Consider the following 21982-nt stretch of genomic DNA (forward strand, 5'->3'; position numbering starts at 1 on the left):
CTTCTGGCCACCTGTGCCTCAATTTTATTCCACAACTTAGACATCCACATTACTCACACTCTCATAACACATACATATAGGGCCTTGAGGGTGGGCACGTTAACGACGGTGTGTAATCAACCCCACCTCTGGCGCCGGTGCCCACCTCTCAATTTTAAATCCATGTAGACATTGAGGGTTCTCGGGAGGGGCCGTGCTAACACCTGCTGCTCACTGACAGCAGCACCAGGGCTGGACTGGGACAAAAAATCGGCCTGGGCATTTTGACTAGAGACCGGCCCACCAGGTATTATAGGAAAAGCCATAAAGCCTTTGAATGAAAACAAACGCTGTTGTGACAGTGATGTACACTGTCTTGTTGGTATATGTATGATTTCTATACGTTGTACATCAGATAAAACTTTGGTTGTAAGATTCAGATAATTATTTAATAAAAGCGAGACATTTTAAATGAGAATAAGAAAGAAAGGTATTTCTTTGTGCCCCCCTCTCCGTGTTAATGCCCTTCCTGGCCCCCTGGCAAAGCTTTGCTAGACCCGCACCGTTACCAGCTGTCAGCTATTTAGAAAAGGATCCTGGTGTTATTTGTCTCTCAGAAACAGTTCATAACTTCCCTTCAACTCATTCATATCACCTAAAAAGTAAACCTGTTTCTCCATCACCTGTTCAGCTCTGATGATTCAGTAAGGACATCTCCTGGTTTCATCTTCATGTCTTCCTCTCCCCAGATAACCAAACCGACATAATGACCAGCAGCTTTTACAGCTGTGGCTCCAGCAAACATCAGCTGATACTAGAAATTAATATTAAATAAATTCTAACAACAGCTGATCAAGCTTAAACATGCTGCTGTTGTTTAGCGCGACAACCGCTGGTTTCCTCTTTCTGGCGCAAAGTGGGCGATAAACAAGCAAGAGAGAAAAGCCAATCAGCTGATCATTGATCAGTTTCATGATTGAATGAGAGAAGAAGAAACAGCTGACAGAGAAAAACTCCAGCTTTGTCTCTTTTTCCATTCTAGCTGAAGTACGGGACAAACTGTGTTCCTTTTCACCTCAATGCAAAACGCATAACATTTTCTCTGAATACGGGACAATTCCGTTTTTTAGGGGACGGTTGGCAACTCTACTAACTAACCTTATGAATAAAATCAAGTTCCGGCGGCCGCCTTGGGTCTCTGCTCCTCCTGCCTCCCCTTCCCTCATCCACCTGGCCTCTTGTGGCAGCTCCGCCATAGCCACCACCAAACAACTGAGTTATTTTTACACATCTGCCAGCATCTGGCCAATCCATCACCTTTCATTGTTTATACTGTTATAAAAAAAATAAAATAATAATAATCGGCCCATAAAAACGAAAAATCACCATCGGCCCACCGGGCAAATGCCCAGTATGCCCGATGGCCAGTCCAGCTATGGATGAAATGCAGGTTTGGTAGAGGCTACAAATACACACAGCCGCTCTATCACGTGAGCACACTGCTCCAACGTGCTATGGTTATGAGCTGAGCTACGCCGTGTCGCAAGTTTTGTGAGGTGCTTTTTTGATATTTAATGGATCGATTACATTTTTTATTTCTCTCCGATATCAGATCCAGTAATTTACGTCAGTATCGGACCGATACCGATATGTAATATCGGATCGGTCCATCTCTACTTATTAGTGGAGCTAATGTGGCTGTAATTAAGGAATTTAATTTAAGACAGCACTACGAGACAAAACGTCAGGATAAGCTGAAAAACCTAAATGCAGAGCAGAAACTACAGAAAGTAGAAGAGCTAAAGAAAAATCTGACATTTCAGCAGACGTTTTTCACCAGAGCAAAATCACAAAGTGAAGCTGTTGTGAAAGCAAGTTTTATTGTAGCAGAGGAGCCAAATCAGCCCGGTACCACTCTGAAGAGCTGCATGATGAAGCTGTGTGATGTCTTGTGTCCAGACAAAACACAGATTTTGGCAAATGTGAGCCTGAGGAGAAATACAATTGCTGATCGGGTTTGTGAGATGGCCACTGATTTAAGAACACAGTTGTGTGAAAGAAGCAAAAGCTTTATTGCATACTCTCTTGCTGTGGATGAAAGTACAGACAATGATGGACATTGCACAGCGACCATCTTCATCCATGGAGAGGAAATATTGAACATTAAATCAATGCATGGGACAACAACAGGAAAAGACATTTTTGAAAACGTATGTCAAAGTTTAACCGACATGAAACTACCATGGGACAAACTTGTTGGACTTACAACAGATGGAGCGCCGGTGTTGTGCGATGAAAAAAGCGGACTAGTCAGCAGGATGCGAGTAAAGATGCAGGAGGAGAACTGTACCGGTGAGTTAACAGCATACTGCATCACACACCAGGAAAGGCTGTGTGGTAAAGTCCTAAAAATGGAGCATGTAATGATCACCGTAACGTAAACCGTAAATTTTATCTGAGCTAAAAGTTTAAATCACCGTCAATTTCAGTCTTTTATGTGGGAAATAGATTCAGAGTTTGCCGACATTCCTTATCATACTGACGTCCGTTGGCTGAGTTGGGATAAAAATTCTTAATAGAGTTTTTGAGCTCAGCAAGGAAATCTGTCAGTTCATGGACATGACATGTATGATGTGGTGAAGGCATTTCAAGTGAAGCTGTCACAAACGCACCAGTGCAACCTGCCTTACCTTCCCTGTTGCCAAGCAATGTTGAACCAAGTCAGCGGACTTTGCTGAACTGCACCTGTGCAGATAATAATAATATATATATATATAATATAATAATATAATAATAATATTCCTGTCCGTTTTTATTCATATTTATGTTTAAAAAACATTGTTTTAGTTTGTTCAATAAATCTTTATCTTCTATATAATCTATTCATTCACTAGTTTGGTAAACTGCCGTCCAACTTAGAGACTCGAGGAAGTCTGAATCACTGTGTCACAGCACAGTATCTTATTTTATTTTTAGTCATTTATTTCAGTTTTTGTTGCACTAACTGAAATAAATTTATGATGTTTTGAATATGAATCTTAACCAAGCAAGTATTGAAAAATAACAGAACCAGGACAATGAGGAACGCGGAAGGTCACCTTCCGCGTTGTTATGGCACGCGCCGGGTTATGGATTAAATCCAGTGGAATTACGCTCCCGCGGTAATAGACGTTCCAGCCCTGTATTGCAGCCCTAAACCATAACCTTATCCCTAAGCCTAACCATAACCTTATTTCTAACCGTAACCAGCACTTTAATGACGTGAAATAGTGTTTTCCCAAGCGATTTTAAGGAAAAGAGCAAACATGTGTAGATTGAGTCCAAACGGTTCTCACATGTCCTCAGTTTTCCGATGTCATCATGTAGGAACGTGTTGGGTGCCCGAAAACGTAATATGTTGACGATTTGTCACCTAGCGTAAAATGTTACGCTTTGGGAGTGAGAACGTGTTGTAGAAAGGTATAGTAATCATCCACAACTATTTTCAGTTGCGGATGATAAAGATTCAGAAAGTTTATTCATGCAGGCCCATATGACAGAGAATATGCATGTTCTTTTTGTTTTCATATTTTAATTTATATTTAATTGTGTTGTGGTTTGTAGTGTTTTGTGTTGTTTCATTTTAAATTTGTTTAAAAGGAAAAAGCTGAAAATGTAAATAGTTAAAAGTTGAAATGTGACTAGTTGTTTTTTGTATTATATGATTTATTTATTACATGTTATGTGGAGTGAATAAATAAAAGTATATTTACGGTGGCCCCTAGAGACAGAGCACATACAAACTTCAAAACACGTACAAACTCTGAAGCACGTACAAACCCTGAAGCACGTAAATCTCCAAAACACGTACAAAACACAACAGAAGTGCTCCAGAATGCTAGGCGCAGTGTTGAGCTTTTGTTACCTAGTGGCTACACAAGCCAGCAAGTACCAACGACCGCATTTGGTGTGTGGTAGTAACAGCTAAATGAACATTTTTTGTTTAATTATTTGAATATATATGAGTGCTTGTGTATGAATACACAAACCATACACATATGCTTTCAATTATGTAATTTAAGTGATCTAGGTAGCTCTGTTTTGGAAGTTCAGTTAACTCTAGGAATGTGTTTTGGAGTTTGTATGTGCTTTGGAATTTGTACATGCTTTTTGGAGTTTGTACGTGCTTTGTCTCTAGGGGCCACCACATATATTTATATATAAACATATATAAATAAAACCACTTTTTTTTTTACATTAGTAATTCCTTTTGTACATAATTTTATATTATTGTTTAAAATAAATAAATTAAAGCAACAAAACAACCTGAAGAGCCGGTTCGGAGCTGAAAGAGCTTGCTCTTTTTAGTGAGCCGAGCCTAAAGATCCGGTTCTCTAAAAAGAGCTGGAAATCCCACCACTAGAAGCAACAATCAGACCCCCAAAACATCAGCTATTTTATGTAAGAACGTGAAAGCTGTCCAGATTTGATGATTTCTAGAGAACTTGTTCACCAGATCTTTTTGAATAATAGCCCTAACTAATCAATATTTGATGTGTCTTTGAGTTGGCCTGGGTTGTGGGTTTTTGTTTTTGTTTATATAACATAAATCTGGCAGTCGGAGTGATGCTATGAATCAAAATCCCGGCAGCTGATAATGCTGACTGGCCGACTTACAATCTATCTACTATTATCCCTATGGTAGTGGTAAATCTCAAGTATTCCCAAGATTACATGTAAATTGCCTCTGAAACATCATTCTGTGTCTAATGCAGAATCAGAATGAGTCCTTCCTCCTAGGTGCTCTAGCAGAAGGACTGGTTGGAGGTTTAACTACTTTCAGGGGTCACTGATGGTGCCTCAGGAAGTTGGGTAGTGTGTTTAGCAGCAGAGCAGAGCTTCGGGTCACGTCAGCTCACAGGTGAATCTCAGCAGTAGAATGGTGGATAATGTGAAGGAGTGCCGACCGACTGCTGTGTTGATGGCTGCACACAAACAAGACAAAATTCAAATGCTGATGTAACAACCTCCTATCCAAGCATGTTGTATTTGTACTGTCAACCAGCCAGTTTGTCCTGTTATCTATCAATCCAGTACACGTGTGTGTGTGTGTGTGCGCGCGCAGAACTCCAAAGTTTGAAAATGATCACAAATACATCAAAGTGTCACACTGACAAACACACTGTGCTTTCTTCTAACTACACACCTGGTGCATAAATACTATATAAATAAATAAAAACTACAAACAGTTTCAAAAATAAACCTTGTACTGTAAATACTTTTGACACATTGATTCATCACTTAATTCAATGCCTTTAACTGTTTTCTATCATGAATTTGCAATTTGGGATTCAGTATCTTCACTCAGAGCACTGTGGACTGGAAGAGCCAGGGACTGAACCACCGACCTTTGAGTAGCAGATGACCTTCCCTACCTCCTGGAGGTAATCAGATTATGTGTAGTTATTAAAATGTGCTGGGAACTCCCAAAAAGCCCACACCTCGAGGTCACTCTCTTTTTATACTTCTTGTTTTTCTTTTAGACTCGTGCAAAGTTGCCACCGTCACAGTTGTAGCTGTACCGAAACTGACGTACCAATGTAATGTTCTTTTCCTCTCTTCAGTCTTGGGTTGTCTGTAAAAACACAAGATTCGCTTTGAGAAGACCGAAAGCATTGACTGATCAGAACTAATCCCTACACAAGCAACTCACCAAACACGATCAGGCGGGTGTGGGTATCCGTGGAGCCCAGAGGATTCTGGGCTGTGCAGCGAAACATGGAGCCATTGAGCTCAGCAGGGACTCTCTCCAGGATGAGTTCCCTTCCGTTATGGACTGCTCTGCCATCGAGCAGAACCCCACCAACCTTGGTCCAAGTGAACATTGGCTCAGGGAAGACTTCACTCTGTGGACACACAGGTGTGTGAGCATGAGAAGCATTTTAAATTTTATGCCAGTGAAACTGTCACAGCTATCCAACAGAAGTACTACAAGTTCAGATTTTTAAACTTCACAATGACTTTTAGAGTCTCTGTGTTGAATACTCACTGCAGAAGGTCCCAGCTGGAAGCCCTGGACAGTGATCCGCACTGTATCTCCCACTTTGGCTTTACTGGGACTCATGGACAGCTTAGGTCCTCTGGGAGCAGCTAAGAGGAAAAATGTAAAAATAACACACTGGACACTGAACACATGTGACTGGATTTAAAAACAACTCTGTTTGCATGTTAGCTCAGCCAGTTAGTGAATGACTCACCCAATGTGACCTCAGCTTGCATGGGCATGGATAGAGCTGGGTGGTTGACTTCACAGCTGAATAGAGCCTCATTGTCAAGCTGGGGGTTGAGGCTCCAGGTTAGCATGGCTCTAACCTCCATGGTGCCATCGCCTGCTGCCTGCTGCCGGTGATAGAAGTAATAGAGAGGGTCAGTAGTCTGAACCCAGCGGGGAAATTCCCTGCTCACTATTGTCTCAGGGATAATCTCAGTGGTTTCCTCAGGATTCAGTTCAGACTCTTCTTCTTGGCCCTGAGAGTCAACAGGTCCATTATGGTCTAGCCTGGCCTGCTTCTCCTCTTGCTCCAGCAGGGTCCTCTGGAGTTTGGTGTCATCAACATCTCGACTGGTCAACACCTGGGTACTCCAAAGCCCTGCCTGGTTCATAGTCCAGCTCTTTTTGTGACCTGGGCTCTTACTTTGAACTCCTACTGAAGAAAAAGACTGGGCTGTTGGCACAACATCAATAAGCTCACCATCTCTCTTGAAGTATACCTAAACAGCAGAGAGAGAAAAACTTAGCTCACTAGGCATTTTGAAGACATTTAATCATAAGTCAAGTTCAGCTGGAGAATTCCATTGTGTGTGTTAAAGTTAGTAGGATAGCGCAGAAATGTGAGTCTCATCCACAGCTGTAAAATTTTTAAAAATGCTGGCAGCCACCAGTGCTACCCCTCAGGCTCCTCCTCCATAGATCTATGGTTTAAATCTGAAATCTTCCAGGTGATTTTCAGAAAAGTTGACCTTTGACCTTGACCTTGAAGTTGAGGTCACTGAGATTCAAACGCATCCGAGATTTTTAGTATTTGCACCTGTGCTATTAATTAATTTGGAAGTCCATGCCGCCTGTTTTCCCACCCGCCCAGTAGATAATAATAACTCAGCCTTTTACGGCTAAGCAGCAACCAGGAAAATCAAATAGTCGTCAGGTTGTAATTTTTACAAGTCTATGATATAGACACCAACTTGGACATTATCAAGGTTATTGGCAGTTGCACTTGCTCCTGTTGTCTTCACTGATAGCAGACACTTCTCAGGGGTTGGTAGTGCTAAGACAACTTTACATACAGGATTTGTGCCCCGTGTGGCAACATGTTTAGATTTATCTTTGTTTTTAGTCATTTAGGTTTAGGCATCCAAACAGGGCTGTGAGACATGGCTTACAGTCCAGAAGGGGGAAAATGAAATAGGAACAGGGTGAATAACAAAATCTAACCATCCTGTCGGTGTACATAAGAGCTTTTGCATTTTGCTATAAGATGGGAATGCATTGTTCTTGCTCTATTGCTTTTTTATTTTGTAATGGCATTTTCAGCAAGAATTGTTTCCATCTATTTAATTCTGCTTATCTAGTTCAGGGTCACTGCCTGGGATAGGGCTGAAACTATCTCTGCTGAGGGCAAGAGGGGGGGAAGGAGGGAGGGAGGGTAGCCAGAATTATGTTTCTAAAATGACATTGCCTCTAATTCTGTTGGCTGCATAAGTGGAAAACACGAAAGCATACTGTAAATAAAGGAGCTGCCACTGCACTGCTGATTGTTGGAGTTTTCCTGCTTACAGCCACATAATATTCTCCAATATTAATTCCCAATGCAATAAATTCCCAATTCCAATGTTCAAAAGAGGTCATCCAGGTTACAGAACACAGTTTTAAATAGCTTTTTTGCTTCCAAATTTCCAACTGCTGTAGGATGCATCAAGTAGGGGTTATTGCTCTTTATATGTGAGCACCAACCAAATCCAGCAGTGCACACTAAATAAATTCTGCAGTGAAAGAAAGAGCACAGTTTTCAACTCTATCAGGAAAATATTTGAGTTGTTTCCATATTCATAAATAGGCTGATGATCAACAATTAAGTTATCCTTCCTCACATACTTAGCAGTGATGTAAATACCAAATCTTTCAAGAGAGATAAAGACATAAAAATTCTCCATCTCACCATGGGAGCTGGTTTTGCTCCTGTAACAATGCAAACCAGAGTGAAGTTTTGAGCCTCGTAACGGCTGAATGGAGCTGGGCTGTTGGCCACCACCACAGAGATAGACTTTGGAGGTACTGGAGAGAAAATACAATGACCAAGGCAGTCAAAGAGGAAGGTGCTTTCATTTCATTGAAGGTGTGTTTAATGAAGCTGAGCTGACACTGGAGTGCAAAGACCTTAAAGAGCAAAAATTTCAAAACATTACAATAATGTTTTTTTTTTACTATTTTTACATCTTATTACCCCAGTGTAATGAATTATTCCTGTAAAATATACACCAATGGCAAATTATAACCAAACTATAGCTATAATGAAATACTTTACAATACTTCCATAAATTACTACAGAATTTAGTAAAAGATATACATGGTGCCAAGAGAAAACCACTGATACAGCCAGAGATGTTCATGGGACAACATGAGTATGAATACATACCTATGACAGTGAGGGTGATACTGCTAGAGGCTAGAATAACTTTGTCTCTGGAATTTCTGTCATAAATCCCTACATGGCACTCATACAGGCCATCATCCTCCATGTGAACTTCTGGAAGTCTGTTCATGCACAGAGTTATAAGAATAACAAAGGATGATTTTTATTAACAACTCAGATTTTCTGTGGAAAATTATCATAGAGCATAACAAAAACACTATTTCAGTATACTAGTCTCACCGCACTGTTGACTGGTATACTAGGTCCTCCCGTTTGCGGTTGTCCTCCATGTTGGAGTAGCTAGTGTTGTACATGGCATTATAGCTGAAAATCTTTTGCTTGGCACTGGCTCCTTCAATAATCTGCCAGGGAGAAGTACATTAGAATTGAATTTAAACAATTTATTGACTTTCCCACTCACTCTAAAGGCCACACCCTGGACTTGGTCTGCTGTTCTGGTCTTACTCCCTCGAATCTTTCTGCTACTAAAATCCCCATAACTGACCACTTCCTCCTTTCATTTAACTTCACTCTCTGCTGCTCTTCTACCAAGCCAACCCGTCTCATCTCGTTCCGCAACATCAAGAACATTGATATGGACATTCTCACTACCAGTTTGGACAATGTTCAGATTCCGGACTTCTATTCCACTCCTGATGATTTGTTGTTATATTATAATAATTGTCTACGCACTGTCCTTGATTCTCTGGCTCCTGTAAAAACCCACACTGTTTCCTTCGCTTGCTCTGCTCCCTGGTTTACCTCTGACCTCCGAGCTTTGAAGGCCAAAGCTCGGCAGCTAGAGCGTAAATATAAGAAATCTGGTTTAACTGTTGATTTTGAAATCTATAAATACCATGTACTTCAGTATAAAGACTCCATCAGCAAGGCCAAACAAAGCTTCTACTCTGGTATTATCAACTCTTATGAGGGTAATGCAAGGACTCTGTTTTCAGTTTTTAACAAACTAATTCAACCCCCCAACGCTTTACCACCACACTTCTATTCCCCTGAAACCTGCAACTCCTTGATGCTGTTCTGGACTACGAAAATCAATAACATCCACCAGCAACTCAGATCAAATGTTGTATCTACCCTCTCTCCAGAACCTTTTCTCCTTTTTGAGCCATTTTCCACTTTTCATCTTCCTGATTTATCTGATATTTCTGAGTTCATATGTAAATCAAAGCCTGCCACATGTCACCTTGACCCCATGCCCACAGGGCTTGTAAAATCCTGCCTCTCTTCTTTACTCCCACTCATTTCTGCTATCATTCACTCTTCTCTCACCACTGGTATCGTTCCCTCCTCATTCAAGACTGCTCTAGTCACTCCTATACTGAAAAAACCTTCTTTAGATCCCAACAACTTTAACAACCTCCGTCCGATTTCCAATCTACCCTTCATTTCTAAAATACTCGAAAAGTGCAGCTCAACTTCACTTACACCTGGTTAATAACAACATCTACGAGAGATTTCAATCTGGTTTTCGCTCATGTCACAGTACAGAAACTGCTTTACTTAAAGTTACTAACGATCTTCTAATCGGAGCTGACTCTGGTCTTCTCACCATTCTCGTCCTTTTAGATCTGAGCTCAGCCTTCGACAATTCAATTCAATTCAATTCAATTCAATTCAATTTTATTTATATAGCGCCAAATCACAACAAAAGTCGCCTCAAGGCGCTTCATAGATACAGAGAAAAACCCAACAATCATATGACCCCCTATGAGCAAGCACTTTGGCGACAGTGGGAAGGAAAAACTCCCTTTTAACAGGAAGAAACCTCCGGCAGAACCAGGCTCAGGGAGGGGCGGCCATCTGCTGCGACCGGTTGGGGTGAGAGAAGGAAGACAGGATAAAAGACATGCTGTGGAAGAGAGACAGAGGTTAATAACAGATATGATTCAATGCAGAGAGGTCTATTAATACATAGTGAGTGAGAAAGGTGACTGGAAAGGAAAAACTCAATGCATCATGGGAATCCCCCGGCAGCCTACGTCTATTGCAGCATAACTAAGGGAGGATTCAGGGTCACCTGGTCCAGCCCTAACTATATGCTTTAGCAAAAAGGAAAGTTTTAAGCCTAATCTTAAAAGTAGAGATAGTTTCTGTCTCCCGAATCCAAACTGGAAGCTGGTTCCACAGAAGAGGGGCCTGAAAACTGAAGGCTCTGCCTCCCATTCTACTTTTAAATACTCTAGGAACAACAAGTAGGCCTGCAGAGCGAGAGCGAAGTGCTCTAATAGGGTGATATGGTACTACAAGGTCATTAAGATAAGATGGGGCCTGATTATTTAAGACCTTGTATGTGAGGAGCAGGATTTTGAATTCAACACCATCTCTCACTCTGTACTTCTAAGAAGACTTTCCTCTCTCGGCATCTCTGACACACCCCTCACCTGGTTTCAATCATATCTCCTCGACCGTTTCCAGTTTATTCAACTAAGATCATTCTGCTCTCGTCTATTCCCCGTCACCTCTGGTGTACCCCAAGGCCCAGTCCTAGGCCCTCTTCTCTTCATAATATACATCCTCCCTCTAGGTACCATTTTCCGTAAATTTGATCTCCAGTTTCACTGTTTTGCTGATGACACCCAGTTATACCTCTCTTGCAGACCTGACTCCTCCCTCCCACCTTCTTCCCTTACAGAATGTCTATCTGAGCTAAAATCCTGGTTTACCTCAAATTTTTTAAAGCTCAATGAGGATAAAACTGAGATCCTCCTTATTGGCACCAAATCCAACCTTTTGAAGGCAAACCATTTCTCACTCACCATCGATAACTCCACAGTTTTCCCTTCTCCTCAGGTTAAGAGCCTTGGTGTCATCCTAGACAGTTCACTTTCCTACAAATCTCACATCAATAATCTCACCCGTTCTGCCTACTTCCATCTACGCAATATTAACAGATTACTTCCTTCGCTTTCCACCCAGTCCATGTCGATTCTTGTCCACAGTCTTGTTACATCCCGTATTGACTACTGCAATTCTCTTCTGCATGGTCTCCCCCAAAAATCCCTCCATAAGCTTCAACTGGTTCAGAATTCTGCTGCTCGCATTATCACCAGAATCCCCTCCTACCAGCACATCACCCCTGTTCTTCAGGAACTTCACTGGCTCCCTGTGAAATTCCGGATAATATTCAAACTTCTTCTGCTCACCTTCAAGGCCATTCATAACCTCGCTCCTCCTTACCTTTCTGACCTGTTAACCACTACCTGTTCTGCCCGTTCACTTCGATCTTCCTCTTCTATCCAGCTTGCTGTACCTTCCTTCCGCCTCACCACCATGGGAAGCAGAGCTTTCAGCTGCTCTGCTCCCAGGCTGTGGAACTGCCTACCCTCAGAAATAAGAAACATTGGTTCTCTCCCCCAGTTTAAATCCCAACTCAAAACTCATCTGTTCAAATCTGCATATTCACTGTGAATCCACTGTTTGTTAATTTTATCTTGTGCTTTTGTTTTATTGTTCTTATCTTGCCATTGTTTTACTATGTGTCTTCTTATTGTAAAGTGTCCTTGGGTGACTTGAAAGGCGCTCATAAATAAAATGTATTATTATTATTATTAGAATTAGAATCAATTGAACTAGAGGAGGCGGACCATATAGATATGAATTTATGCACGCCTCAGCTTCCAAGCAGATACACCTATGGTATCAGTTTCAAAATCGTATGTGATTTCCGTCTCGAGTTATCGCTTTACAACATTTCAGAAAGCTTGACCTCTGACCTCTAACCTTCAAGTTGAGGTCACTGAGATTCAAAATCGTCTGAGAGTTTTAGTAGACACGCCTATGGTATCAGTTTGAAAGTCCTATATCAGCCTTGACATGTGCAATTTGCCAACCCCAACATAAAAAAGTAAAAAATGTATTTCCAGTTTTTGTGTTGAGATTAGTTGGCTAACGCAGCGGTTGAAGAATATCCCATTTCTTTGCCATGAGAAACTCTTAGGTGTATTTTGCAGCTGGCTTTGGGTCATTGTCCATCAGTAGTTTGAAGTACTGTCCGATCAGTTTTGCATCATTTGACTGAATCTAAGCATTAAATATAGCCCTGTTCACTTCAGAAGTCAGACTGACATAGCAGCCACATCAATAAATCCATCTGTAAAATTAGATAAACACACTGGCACATGCTGGCACATCACGGGCTGTTGCTTTTCCATTATCATATTTTTCTCTTCCCATGATTCTGGTATAAATTTATCTTGTCTATTTCATATCTGCCGAAAGATTTTTTTCCTCCTTAACTATGCAGGCTCTGTTTTTTGGAAAAATGTAATCTGGCCCTTCTGCTGAGTGTAACCGGTGTTTGCACCTTGTTGTAAATCAGAATCAGAATCAGAATACTTTATTAATCCTGAAGGAAATTATAGGTTACATCAGGCAGCACGCTAATGGTGCATGCGCACTTACAAAGGAACCTTCTGACCAAACTTTACACAAACATCACATTGGGAAGACATGTCAGAGAGGTAGGCTGATAGGAAAAAACAACGAAAATACAATATACTCAGGCTATAAAGACTTTGCACATCATTTCCTATCTACATTTTGCACTCCCCTCACTCATAATCTTACATATTTGTTAATTTATCATTTGTATTCTATAACTGTAGGTACTAGGTATTATATATTTCTTTTATGTATATTTATTGTTAATATTTATACAGTGATGTATATATTACATATACTGTAAATACTTTGCACCATAACACCACAGCAAGATCCACGCACAAACTTGGCAATAAAAGTCATTTTGACTCTGATTCAGTCTGAGAGCCAAGTGTTTGGTTGGGGTGATGCGGTACTATTAGGTCTTCAAGGTAAGATGGGGCCTTATTATTTAAGACCTTGTAATGTGATGACAAGGATTTTGATTCTGGATTTAACAGGGAGCCAATGAAGAGAAGCCAGTACTGGAGAAATCTGCTCTCTCTTTCTAGTCCCTGTCAGTACTCTTGTTGCAGCATTACACACGCAAGATCATCATTCAGCTCAAAGCACTAACCTGTTCGCTTTCCCGAAACCACACAATCTCTTTCAGGCTGCCATCTGTTTGGAAGTTGCACTTCAGTGTGACTGTATCTCCAATGACGACAGGAGGAAGAGATTCACTAGTAACGGTTAAATAACCTGCCAAGAAGAAAACAGAGGAAGATAAGACTCCTGCAGTGAATAGAAAGGTTCTGCACAGTCAATAGTTCTGTAGTTTCTTATACTATTCACTGCTACTCTGTTGTATATACATCAAGGCTGAGGCATGTTGTTGCTGAGGACTTTACAGGGAGTGCAGAATTATTAGGCAAATGAGTATTTTGTCCACATCATCCTCTCCATGCATGTTGTCTTACTCCAAGCTGTATAGGCTCGAAAGCCTACTACCAATTAAGCATATTAGGTGATGTGCATCTCTGTAATGAGAAGGAGTGTGGTCTAATGACATCAACACCCTATATCAGGTGTGCATAATTATTAGGCAACGTCCTTTCCTTTGGCAAAATGGGTCAAAAGAAGGACTTGACAGGCTCAGAAAAGTCAAAAATAGTGAGATATCTTGCAGAGGGATGCAGCAGTCTCAAAATTGCAAAGCTTCTGAAGCGTGATCATCGAACAATCAAGCGTTTCATTCAAAATAGTCAACAGGGTCGCAAGAAGCGTGTGGAAAAACCAAGGTGCAAAATAACTGCCCATGAACTGAGAAAAGTCAAGCGTGCAGCTGCCAACATGCCACTTGCCACCAGTTTGGCCATATTTCAGAGCTGCAACATCACTGGAGTGCCCAAAAGCACAAGGTGTGCAATACTCAGAGACATGGCCAAGGTAAGAAAGGCTGAAAGACGACCACCACTGAACAAGACACACAAGCTGAAACGTCAAGACTGGGCCAAGAAATATCTCAAGACTGGTTTTTCTAAGGTTTTATGGACTGATGAAATGAGAGTGAGTCTTGATGGGACAGATGGATGGGCCCGTGGCTGGATTGGTAAAGGGCAGAGAGCTCCAGTCCGACTCAGACGCCAGCAAGGTGGAGGTGGAGTACTGGTTTGGGCTGGTATCATCAAAGATGAGCTTGTGGGGCCTTTTCGGGTTGAGGATGGAGTCAAGCTCAACTCCCAGTCCTACTGCCAGTTTCTGGAAGACACCTTCTTCAAGCAGTGGTACAGGAATAAGTCTGCATCCTTCAAGAAAAACAATGATTTTCATGCAGGACAATGCTCCATCACACGCGTTCAAGTACTCCACAGCGTGGCTGGCAAGAAAGGGTATAAAAGAAGAAAAACTAATGACATGGCCACCTTGTTCACCTGATCTGAACGCCATTGAGAACCTGTGGTCCATCATCAAATGTGAGATTTACAAGGAGGGAAAACAGTACACCTCTCTGAACAGTGTCTGGGAGGCTGTGGTTGCTGCTGCACGCAATGTTGATGGTGAACAGATCAAAACACTGACAGAATCCATGGATGGCAGGCTTTTGAGTGTCCTTGCAAAGAAAGGTGGCTATATTGGTCGCTGATTTGTTTTTGTTTTCTTTTTGAATGTCAGAAATGTATATTTGTGAATGTGGAGATGTTATATTGGTTCCACTGGTAAAAATAAATAATAGGAATGGGTATATATTTGTTTTTTGTTAAGTTGCCTAATAATTATGCACAGTAATAGTCACCTGCACACACAGATATCCCCCTAAAATAGCTAAAACTAAAAACAAACTAAAAACTACTTCCAAAAACATTCAGCTTTGATATTAATGAGTTTTTTGGGTTCATTGGGAACATGGTTGTTGTTCAATAATAAAATTATTCCTCAAAAATACAACTTGCCTAATAATTCTGCACTCCCTGTATTTATTTGAAAGCTGTACTCCCCAAATTCCACCAACATGTTAAGTGCTCTACCAGGGGCAACAAGACACTGGACCATGTGCACAGTAACATCAAGCGACACCCCTCCCCCACCTCTGACAATATGACCACTCCTCTCTGCTCTTCATCCGTTTTTAAACCATCCTCAGGAAACAAACCCCTCCAAGCACCCAGGTCACTAAAACATGGCCAGATGATGCTCTCATCCAGCTACAGGTTTTGATCTGACAGACTGATTCATCTTTGAACAGCAGGACCTGGAGAGCTTCACTTAGTCTGTCCTTTTCTACATTAAGTGCTGTGTTGAGAATATAACAGTTTTTCCTAACTGGAAACCTTGGATCACGAGAGAAGTACAGGCTCTGATCAGAACTGGTAACTCTGCCTTCCGGCTGAGGGAAAGTTTTCTGTACAGCACTGCCAGAGCCAACTCTAGGAGGGGTGTCAAACAAGCTAAGGAGGCTCACAGGAGGAGGATGAGGCCTTCAGTTTCACACTTAGCAGAGCAGCTCAACAACTTCTTCGCTCAGCGTCACCTGACCTACCCCTCCTTCTCACCCAGCACTCTCCCTTTAGGAGCATGAGGTAAGGAGGCAACTGAGAGCGGTGAACTCCAAGAGAGCTTTCTGGCCATGATGGCATGGGGCTGTGGTCAAAGCCTGTGCGGACCAACTGGGAGGGGATCTTCATCAGGTTGTTTAACCTCTGCCTGACTCATGCCACCATTACCACCTGTCTGAAGGCCTACATTATGATTCCCATTCCCTAAAAGCCTGTAATAGACTGCCTCAATGACTACAGAGACTGCCTACTGCCCTCTCTGGACCCCTACCACTTTGCTTACAGAGCAAATCAGTCCACAGAGGATACCACCTGATCCTGTATCACTGATTTCCTCACCAACCAGCCCAAATCAGTCAGACTCAGCCCCAGCCTCTCCCCCCACTGTCACTGTCTTACTCCTGACTTCCTCGTGTAGTACCACAGTTTCTAGCACCCTATCGTATGCTTTCTTTGGAGCTTCCTTCTGACCTTCTTAATTAACAATCCCAAAACAAACATTGCATCTTTATTGCTCTTTCTTGGCCTGAAGTCATACTGCTGCTTGCTAAATGTCACCTCTCTTCTTAATCTAGATTCAGTACTCTCTCCCACATCGTCATGCTATGGCTCATCAGCTTTGTCCTTCTGTAGTGATCTCCTTTGGCTCTGCACATCACTCTTGTTCTTGAAATCACTACCAGTGCGCTTGTTCTCAGTTCCTCGGACATCCTCTCACCCTCCAAGACTGTGTTAAACTACCTGGTTAGACAGTCCACTGCACTCTCTCCTATCTACACGACTCTACAGGTATGTCATGTGGACCAACTGCTTTTCATTCTTCATCCTCTTCATAGCTGCCCCCACTTTGCTAATTACTGCACTTCACTGATTCACTGACTTTCCTGTATCCCTTCTCCTCCCTCTCTCATTTTCTTCATTCATCAGCTCCTCAAAAGACTCCTTTATCTTTTCAATGATTTTGCAAATCAGTTTATGTCACATTCTAAAGATCTGACATGTGGGGTACCGCAGGGTTCAGTTCTGGGTCCTATTCTTTTTCTTTTGTACATGTTACTTCTAGGACTTATAATTAGGCAGTTCCCTGAGGTGTCTTATCACTTCTATGCTGATGATATTCAGCTCTATTGCTCTTTTAAGCCAATGGAAGTCCATAAACTGTCCTGTTTAATTAAATGTTTAGCTTCCATTGAATAGCAGCTTGGTCACAACTACTTACAGCTGAACTCTGAGAAGTCAGAAACATTAATTATTGCCCTCGACAACCAGATATCTCTAATCAAACAGCATCTTGGTTCTCTTGGCTCATCTGTTCACCCGAGCCTCAGGTACCTTGGTGTGATCTTTGATTCTGCCATGTCCCTAGAACAACAGTCTCGTCAGTTAATTAGGAATTGCCTTTTTCAGCTAAGAAACATCTCCAAACTGAGAATTTTGCTGTCTAAATCTGAGTTAGAAATGGTTATTCATGCTTTTATTTCATCTCGCTTAGATTATTGTAACAGTCTTTTTCTTTGTCTGAGCAAAATGAATCTTGACCATCTCCAGTTAGTCCAGAATGCTGCTGCAAAGCTTTTAACTAAGATACGAAAAAGAGAGCACATTACACCAGTGTTACGTTCATTACACTGCCTTCCAGCCTGAGATCATCTAATCAAAGGCTGTTGGTAGTCCCACAAACTTGTTTTAAGACCAGAGGAGATAGATCTTTTAGAGCGGTGGCCCCCAGGTTGTGGAATGCTCTCCCTCCATCATTGTGTTGCCTTGATATTATTTATTCTTTTAAAAAGCAGCTTAAGACTCATTTATTTAAATTGGCTTTTAATTAGATTTGTGCTGTATGTTTTATCATTGATGTATTTTATGTATTTCTGTTTTATATTATTGTGAAGCACTTTGTGGTTTTTATCCTGTGAAAAGTGCTATATAAATAAATTGATTTGATTTATCTTTTCAATGGTCTGTTGTCATGTAGCAGAGAAGGCTTGATATAGGCCCCAAAATGCAGACTAATTGGGAAAATTAAACTTAAACACAGCTTTATTGCTGAATGACTATGTACATAAACCAAGAAACCTAAACTGAGATGGCAGCCGGAACACACAGCCAGAGGATAAGGGAGATCACCACACTGGACGGAGGGAGACACAGACAGTAAATACATCAGAGGGGGTCAGAGCAGAGATGAAACACCTGGGGAACACAGGTGAACAAAATCAACTGACGAGACAGGGGAAGAACAACTGAGAATGGAACACACAGGACTCTTGTCTAGTTTCAAACAAAAACAGGAAGTATGTGAAACATACACACCAAGATGCAGACTGATGAAACCCAGGGAACAGAGGGAGGGGCGAGAGAGTGAGGGACGAGAAAGGGCAAGAGAACAAGGAGAGCAAGGGACAGAAAGGCAAGAGAAACCAGACAGACACACAGACCATGACTGGGGAAACGGGGGACAAACAAAGGACCTGCTGTGGTGGACACACATGAAAGCAACCAACTAAATGAACAAGTTGTCATGGTCCCTGTGCCTGCCCGGCCAGCCCAGTGTGGCCACAAATGTTTTTGTTTTTGTTTGCTCTGCCTTTGCTCTCCCCTCTCTTGCTCGCCTTGCTCTCTCTCTCCTGTCTCTCTGCCTGGGCGGAGTTCAGATTGAGCTCCCACCCTTGGCCCACGCACCTGCAGCTGATCACCAGTGATTCTGCATTTGGTTACTGACTCTTCTTAAGGCAGGGGCGCTGAGCTACTCGTCGCTGGAATATTGAGTAACTCTAGTTAGTATTGCCCGGCTCTGCAGAATTCTGTTGCTTCTCGTGCTTGCTTCAAAGTAACCCTCGTTTCTGTAAATATGTTTCCCCGATCTGCCTGTATCCTGACTCCTGGACCCCGTAAGCAAAAGTGGAGCTGCTAGTGTGGAGTTTGTGCGGACGAGGAGTGGAGCGAGTGCAAAGGCTTGTGTTCCCTGGTGTTTTCCCCCAGGTGTATATCGTGCACCCGGTGTGGATAATAAAGAACTGTTTAAATCGTATTTCTCAGTCTGCGTCTGAGTCCATTCCACCGCTGTACTTTAGAACTAGAGATACAAAAGACAAAACTAAAAAGCACAAGAAAACTAAACCATACCCAATAAAGACTAAGAAACATGGAACAACAATAAACAAAAAGGTCCAAAAGTCCAAAAACCGAAACACTGGGTTCAACCACCCAGGAACCCTAACATCTGTTCTCTGTGAACTGAAAACACCTGTAAAGGACATGACATGATGACAGGATGTCTATAGTTATTGCTCCTATGTTGACTGTTAAACCTTAAAATAAGTTATGATTTCTTTGATAAGGGTGAATATATTTTACAAATTTAAATAACAATGTTGACAGATAGTGTAAAATGTGATAGTTAAAATGTGTTGTTGGTGAGCTCGTGTTGACTGGTTGCTTCCCAGTGTTGTGGATCAGTGTCCCCCAAGCCTGCGAGGTCATAAAGGGAGAGGGTGTCATGGGTACTCTGCAAAGGGATTTGCCAATGTTGAGAGGAATTAGAAAACTGACCACATTGAAACAAGTATTGAGTAGAATAAAATATTTAAAAGCTAAGATTGTCTTTATACACATTTATCCACATTAGCAGAGCATTATCATTCCCAACGCGCAACATACCAACAATTCGTCACATTCATCAGTATGTTACGTGTTGGAATGAGGATGTGTTAACATCAGATATAAAACTGATAAAACAGATAGAAAACTAGAAGATGCTTCTGTTCAGAGCACGTCACTACCTGACTGAGGTTCCTCTCATTCCCCTACCAAGGTCTCTATTTTTGTCCAGAATTTCTTCTGATCTCTTCTCCCACCATTTCTTCCAAATTTTGCCAGCACACTTGCTCCACTCAGTGGATTTCATGATCATGCAGTTGAGGTCACGGATCGCTTCTCATCGCTAGTCTGCCTACCACTTATATTTTTGCCTTATATTTTAGTATCCCCTCACCCTCATCAGTTGCACACCACAAAAGGAAGACAAGACAGGGAAGGAAAAGCCCAGGTATATTACCAGACAAGTTTTTGTGATAAATATTTCAGGTATGCCTCTTCCAGAACAATGCATTCCATTATTGTGACAAGATTTAGCTTTTTCCTCCAACAAACTAAGCAAAAAGTTTTCAAAGAAAAGTGATTTTATGTCAATTTTATAGGCATTTACATCTTAAAGCACAGTATCACCAACATTCTCAAAATACCAATTTTGGTTTAAAAATAGATTGGATTATGACACATAGATCATGTGTCATGTTTCCTGTCCAGTCTGTCATGTGTTTCATGTCTGTGTTGTGTCCATGTTGTCAAGCTTGTGTGGCACGTCTATGGCTGTGTCCCAATTAAGAGACCGCACGCTTGAAGTACGCATTTTGAGACCTATTACATCACTGCGACGCAACGACGGCTGTCCCAATCCGAAGTGTACTTCAAATGCATACTCCAAATGCGCCGTCGATTTCCCAAATGTCAAGCGTGGTCCGGTGCACGCTTCGTGGTCCCATATATCCCACAATTCATAGCGCGGCGGTGAGTGTGGATAATTTTGCCGCAAAATACGGCAGACGGCAGAAGCAGAGCGGCCGAACAGTGAACTGTCAAAAGTACTGAATATTATGTCACTTATTTATTTGCAAATGTTTAATAAGGAAGACATTCCTGTTGGCCACATGTCGGCAGAGTTATGTGACATTAGTGATGTTTGTACTAACTTGGTTTTAGAGCCTTTACTTCAAAATATACGCCATTCAATAGTTGACCTTAATCTTACAGAGAATGTGACGATTTTATGGATAATTAAAGTCAGTCATATATCCACAAACACAACAAGCTGAAAGTCAGTGAATGCTGCTCGGTTTGTAGTCCTGAATATCACGGCACAAGCAGGATTCACTGCACTGTTAATGTTAGCTATGTTATATTGCTGCCTCTGTTCGGTGGTGTCGAGCCAAACGGACTTTAACGTGTGTTTGAACGAGCTGACGGTTCACTCGTTAAGCTGAAAGAAAGATGCTTTAATCACAGGAGTCACACATGTCTCTTGTTTAGCACTCATAATAACACAAACACTAAATCCTCCTTCTCTTGTGCTGTTTTGTAGCAGTGTATACACCTGAGACTGTCACCTGTCTGTCTGTCCTGCACTCTCTCTCTTTTTCTTTCTCTCTGATTGTGTAATAAAAGTATGAACATGTATTTATAAGTTACACTTGTGTTTGAATCTTGCAGCTTATCACACATTTGATTTCCATGTGTGACAACTGCAAGTGTCCAGAGTGAGGACAGACTGAGGGACCCACTGCTGCACATCATCTGTGAGGCTTTGCACCCCTGATGATCCACCAGGACAAACTCAGCAGTGTGTGAGGAAGAGGAGGAGGAAGAGCCAGCAGCAGCTTACAGATGGAGAGAATAGACAGACTGTTCCCTGTTTGTGAAGGACTGCTAGAAAAGTTTAAAATAACTAATTGTCTGTCCTGAATCAGTCTCATTAGGTAATGTTCAAATAATTATATCATTCCAGTGTTTTCAGTGTGGGAGAAAGTACTCAGGGCCTTCAAGTTAAACACTATGAAAGGCAGCAACAAGTTTAATATTCAGAAACCTAAAGTATGTATCAGCAGCAGAATGGACCTAAAAATAAATGTTTGCTTCAGTTCTATGAAGCTTTGAGTATTTTGGATTAGTAGTACTGCTGTTTTTGTTGTATCATATTGCTGTAATTGTTTATATGCTTTATATATCCTGAGGTAAGTTGATCTATAGTGTTACATCATATTTTATAAAGATGTTATGTGTTTGTATACTTTCTGCCCAGTTTGACCCATTTAGCAGAAGTCAGCCTGTTTAAGGCTCTGA

The 21982-nt window shown here is 41.6% G+C and overlaps 1 protein-coding gene across 4 annotated transcripts in view; it reads right to left on the minus strand.

Moving 5' to 3' along the window:
* Positions 1 to 21982, minus strand: part of igsf21b (immunoglobin superfamily, member 21b) — a 56730-nt gene that overhangs the window by 12725 nt on the left and 22023 nt on the right. For 2 of the 4 annotated variants that reach the window (XM_084916368.1, XM_084916370.1), the window contains 9 exons: positions 13666 to 13790; positions 8889 to 9010; positions 8652 to 8770; positions 8175 to 8290; positions 6216 to 6729; positions 6008 to 6108; positions 5672 to 5864; positions 5555 to 5593; positions 1 to 4943 (listed from right to left, as the gene is read on the minus strand). The exon at positions 1 to 4943 is cut by the window's left edge and continues 1657 nt beyond it. In XM_084916368.1, the coding sequence (XP_084772494.1) occupies positions 4864 to 4943; positions 5555 to 5593; positions 5672 to 5864; positions 6008 to 6108; positions 6216 to 6729; positions 8175 to 8290; positions 8652 to 8770; positions 8889 to 9010; positions 13666 to 13790 (1409 nt within the window). In that variant the 3' untranslated portion in view covers positions 1 to 4863. The remainder of the gene's footprint in view (positions 4944 to 5554; positions 5594 to 5671; positions 5865 to 6007; positions 6109 to 6215; positions 6730 to 8174; positions 8291 to 8651; positions 8771 to 8888; positions 9011 to 13665; positions 13791 to 21982) is intronic. The other 2 variants (XR_014798857.1, XM_084916371.1) reach the window with 2 other exon arrangements.

Source organism: Perissodus microlepis, chromosome 20 (genome assembly GCF_051167445.1).
Source record: "Perissodus microlepis isolate ML-2025 ecotype Zambia chromosome 20, ASM5116744v1, whole genome shotgun sequence".
NCBI classification, from domain to species: domain Eukaryota; kingdom Metazoa; phylum Chordata; class Actinopteri; order Cichliformes; family Cichlidae; genus Perissodus; species Perissodus microlepis.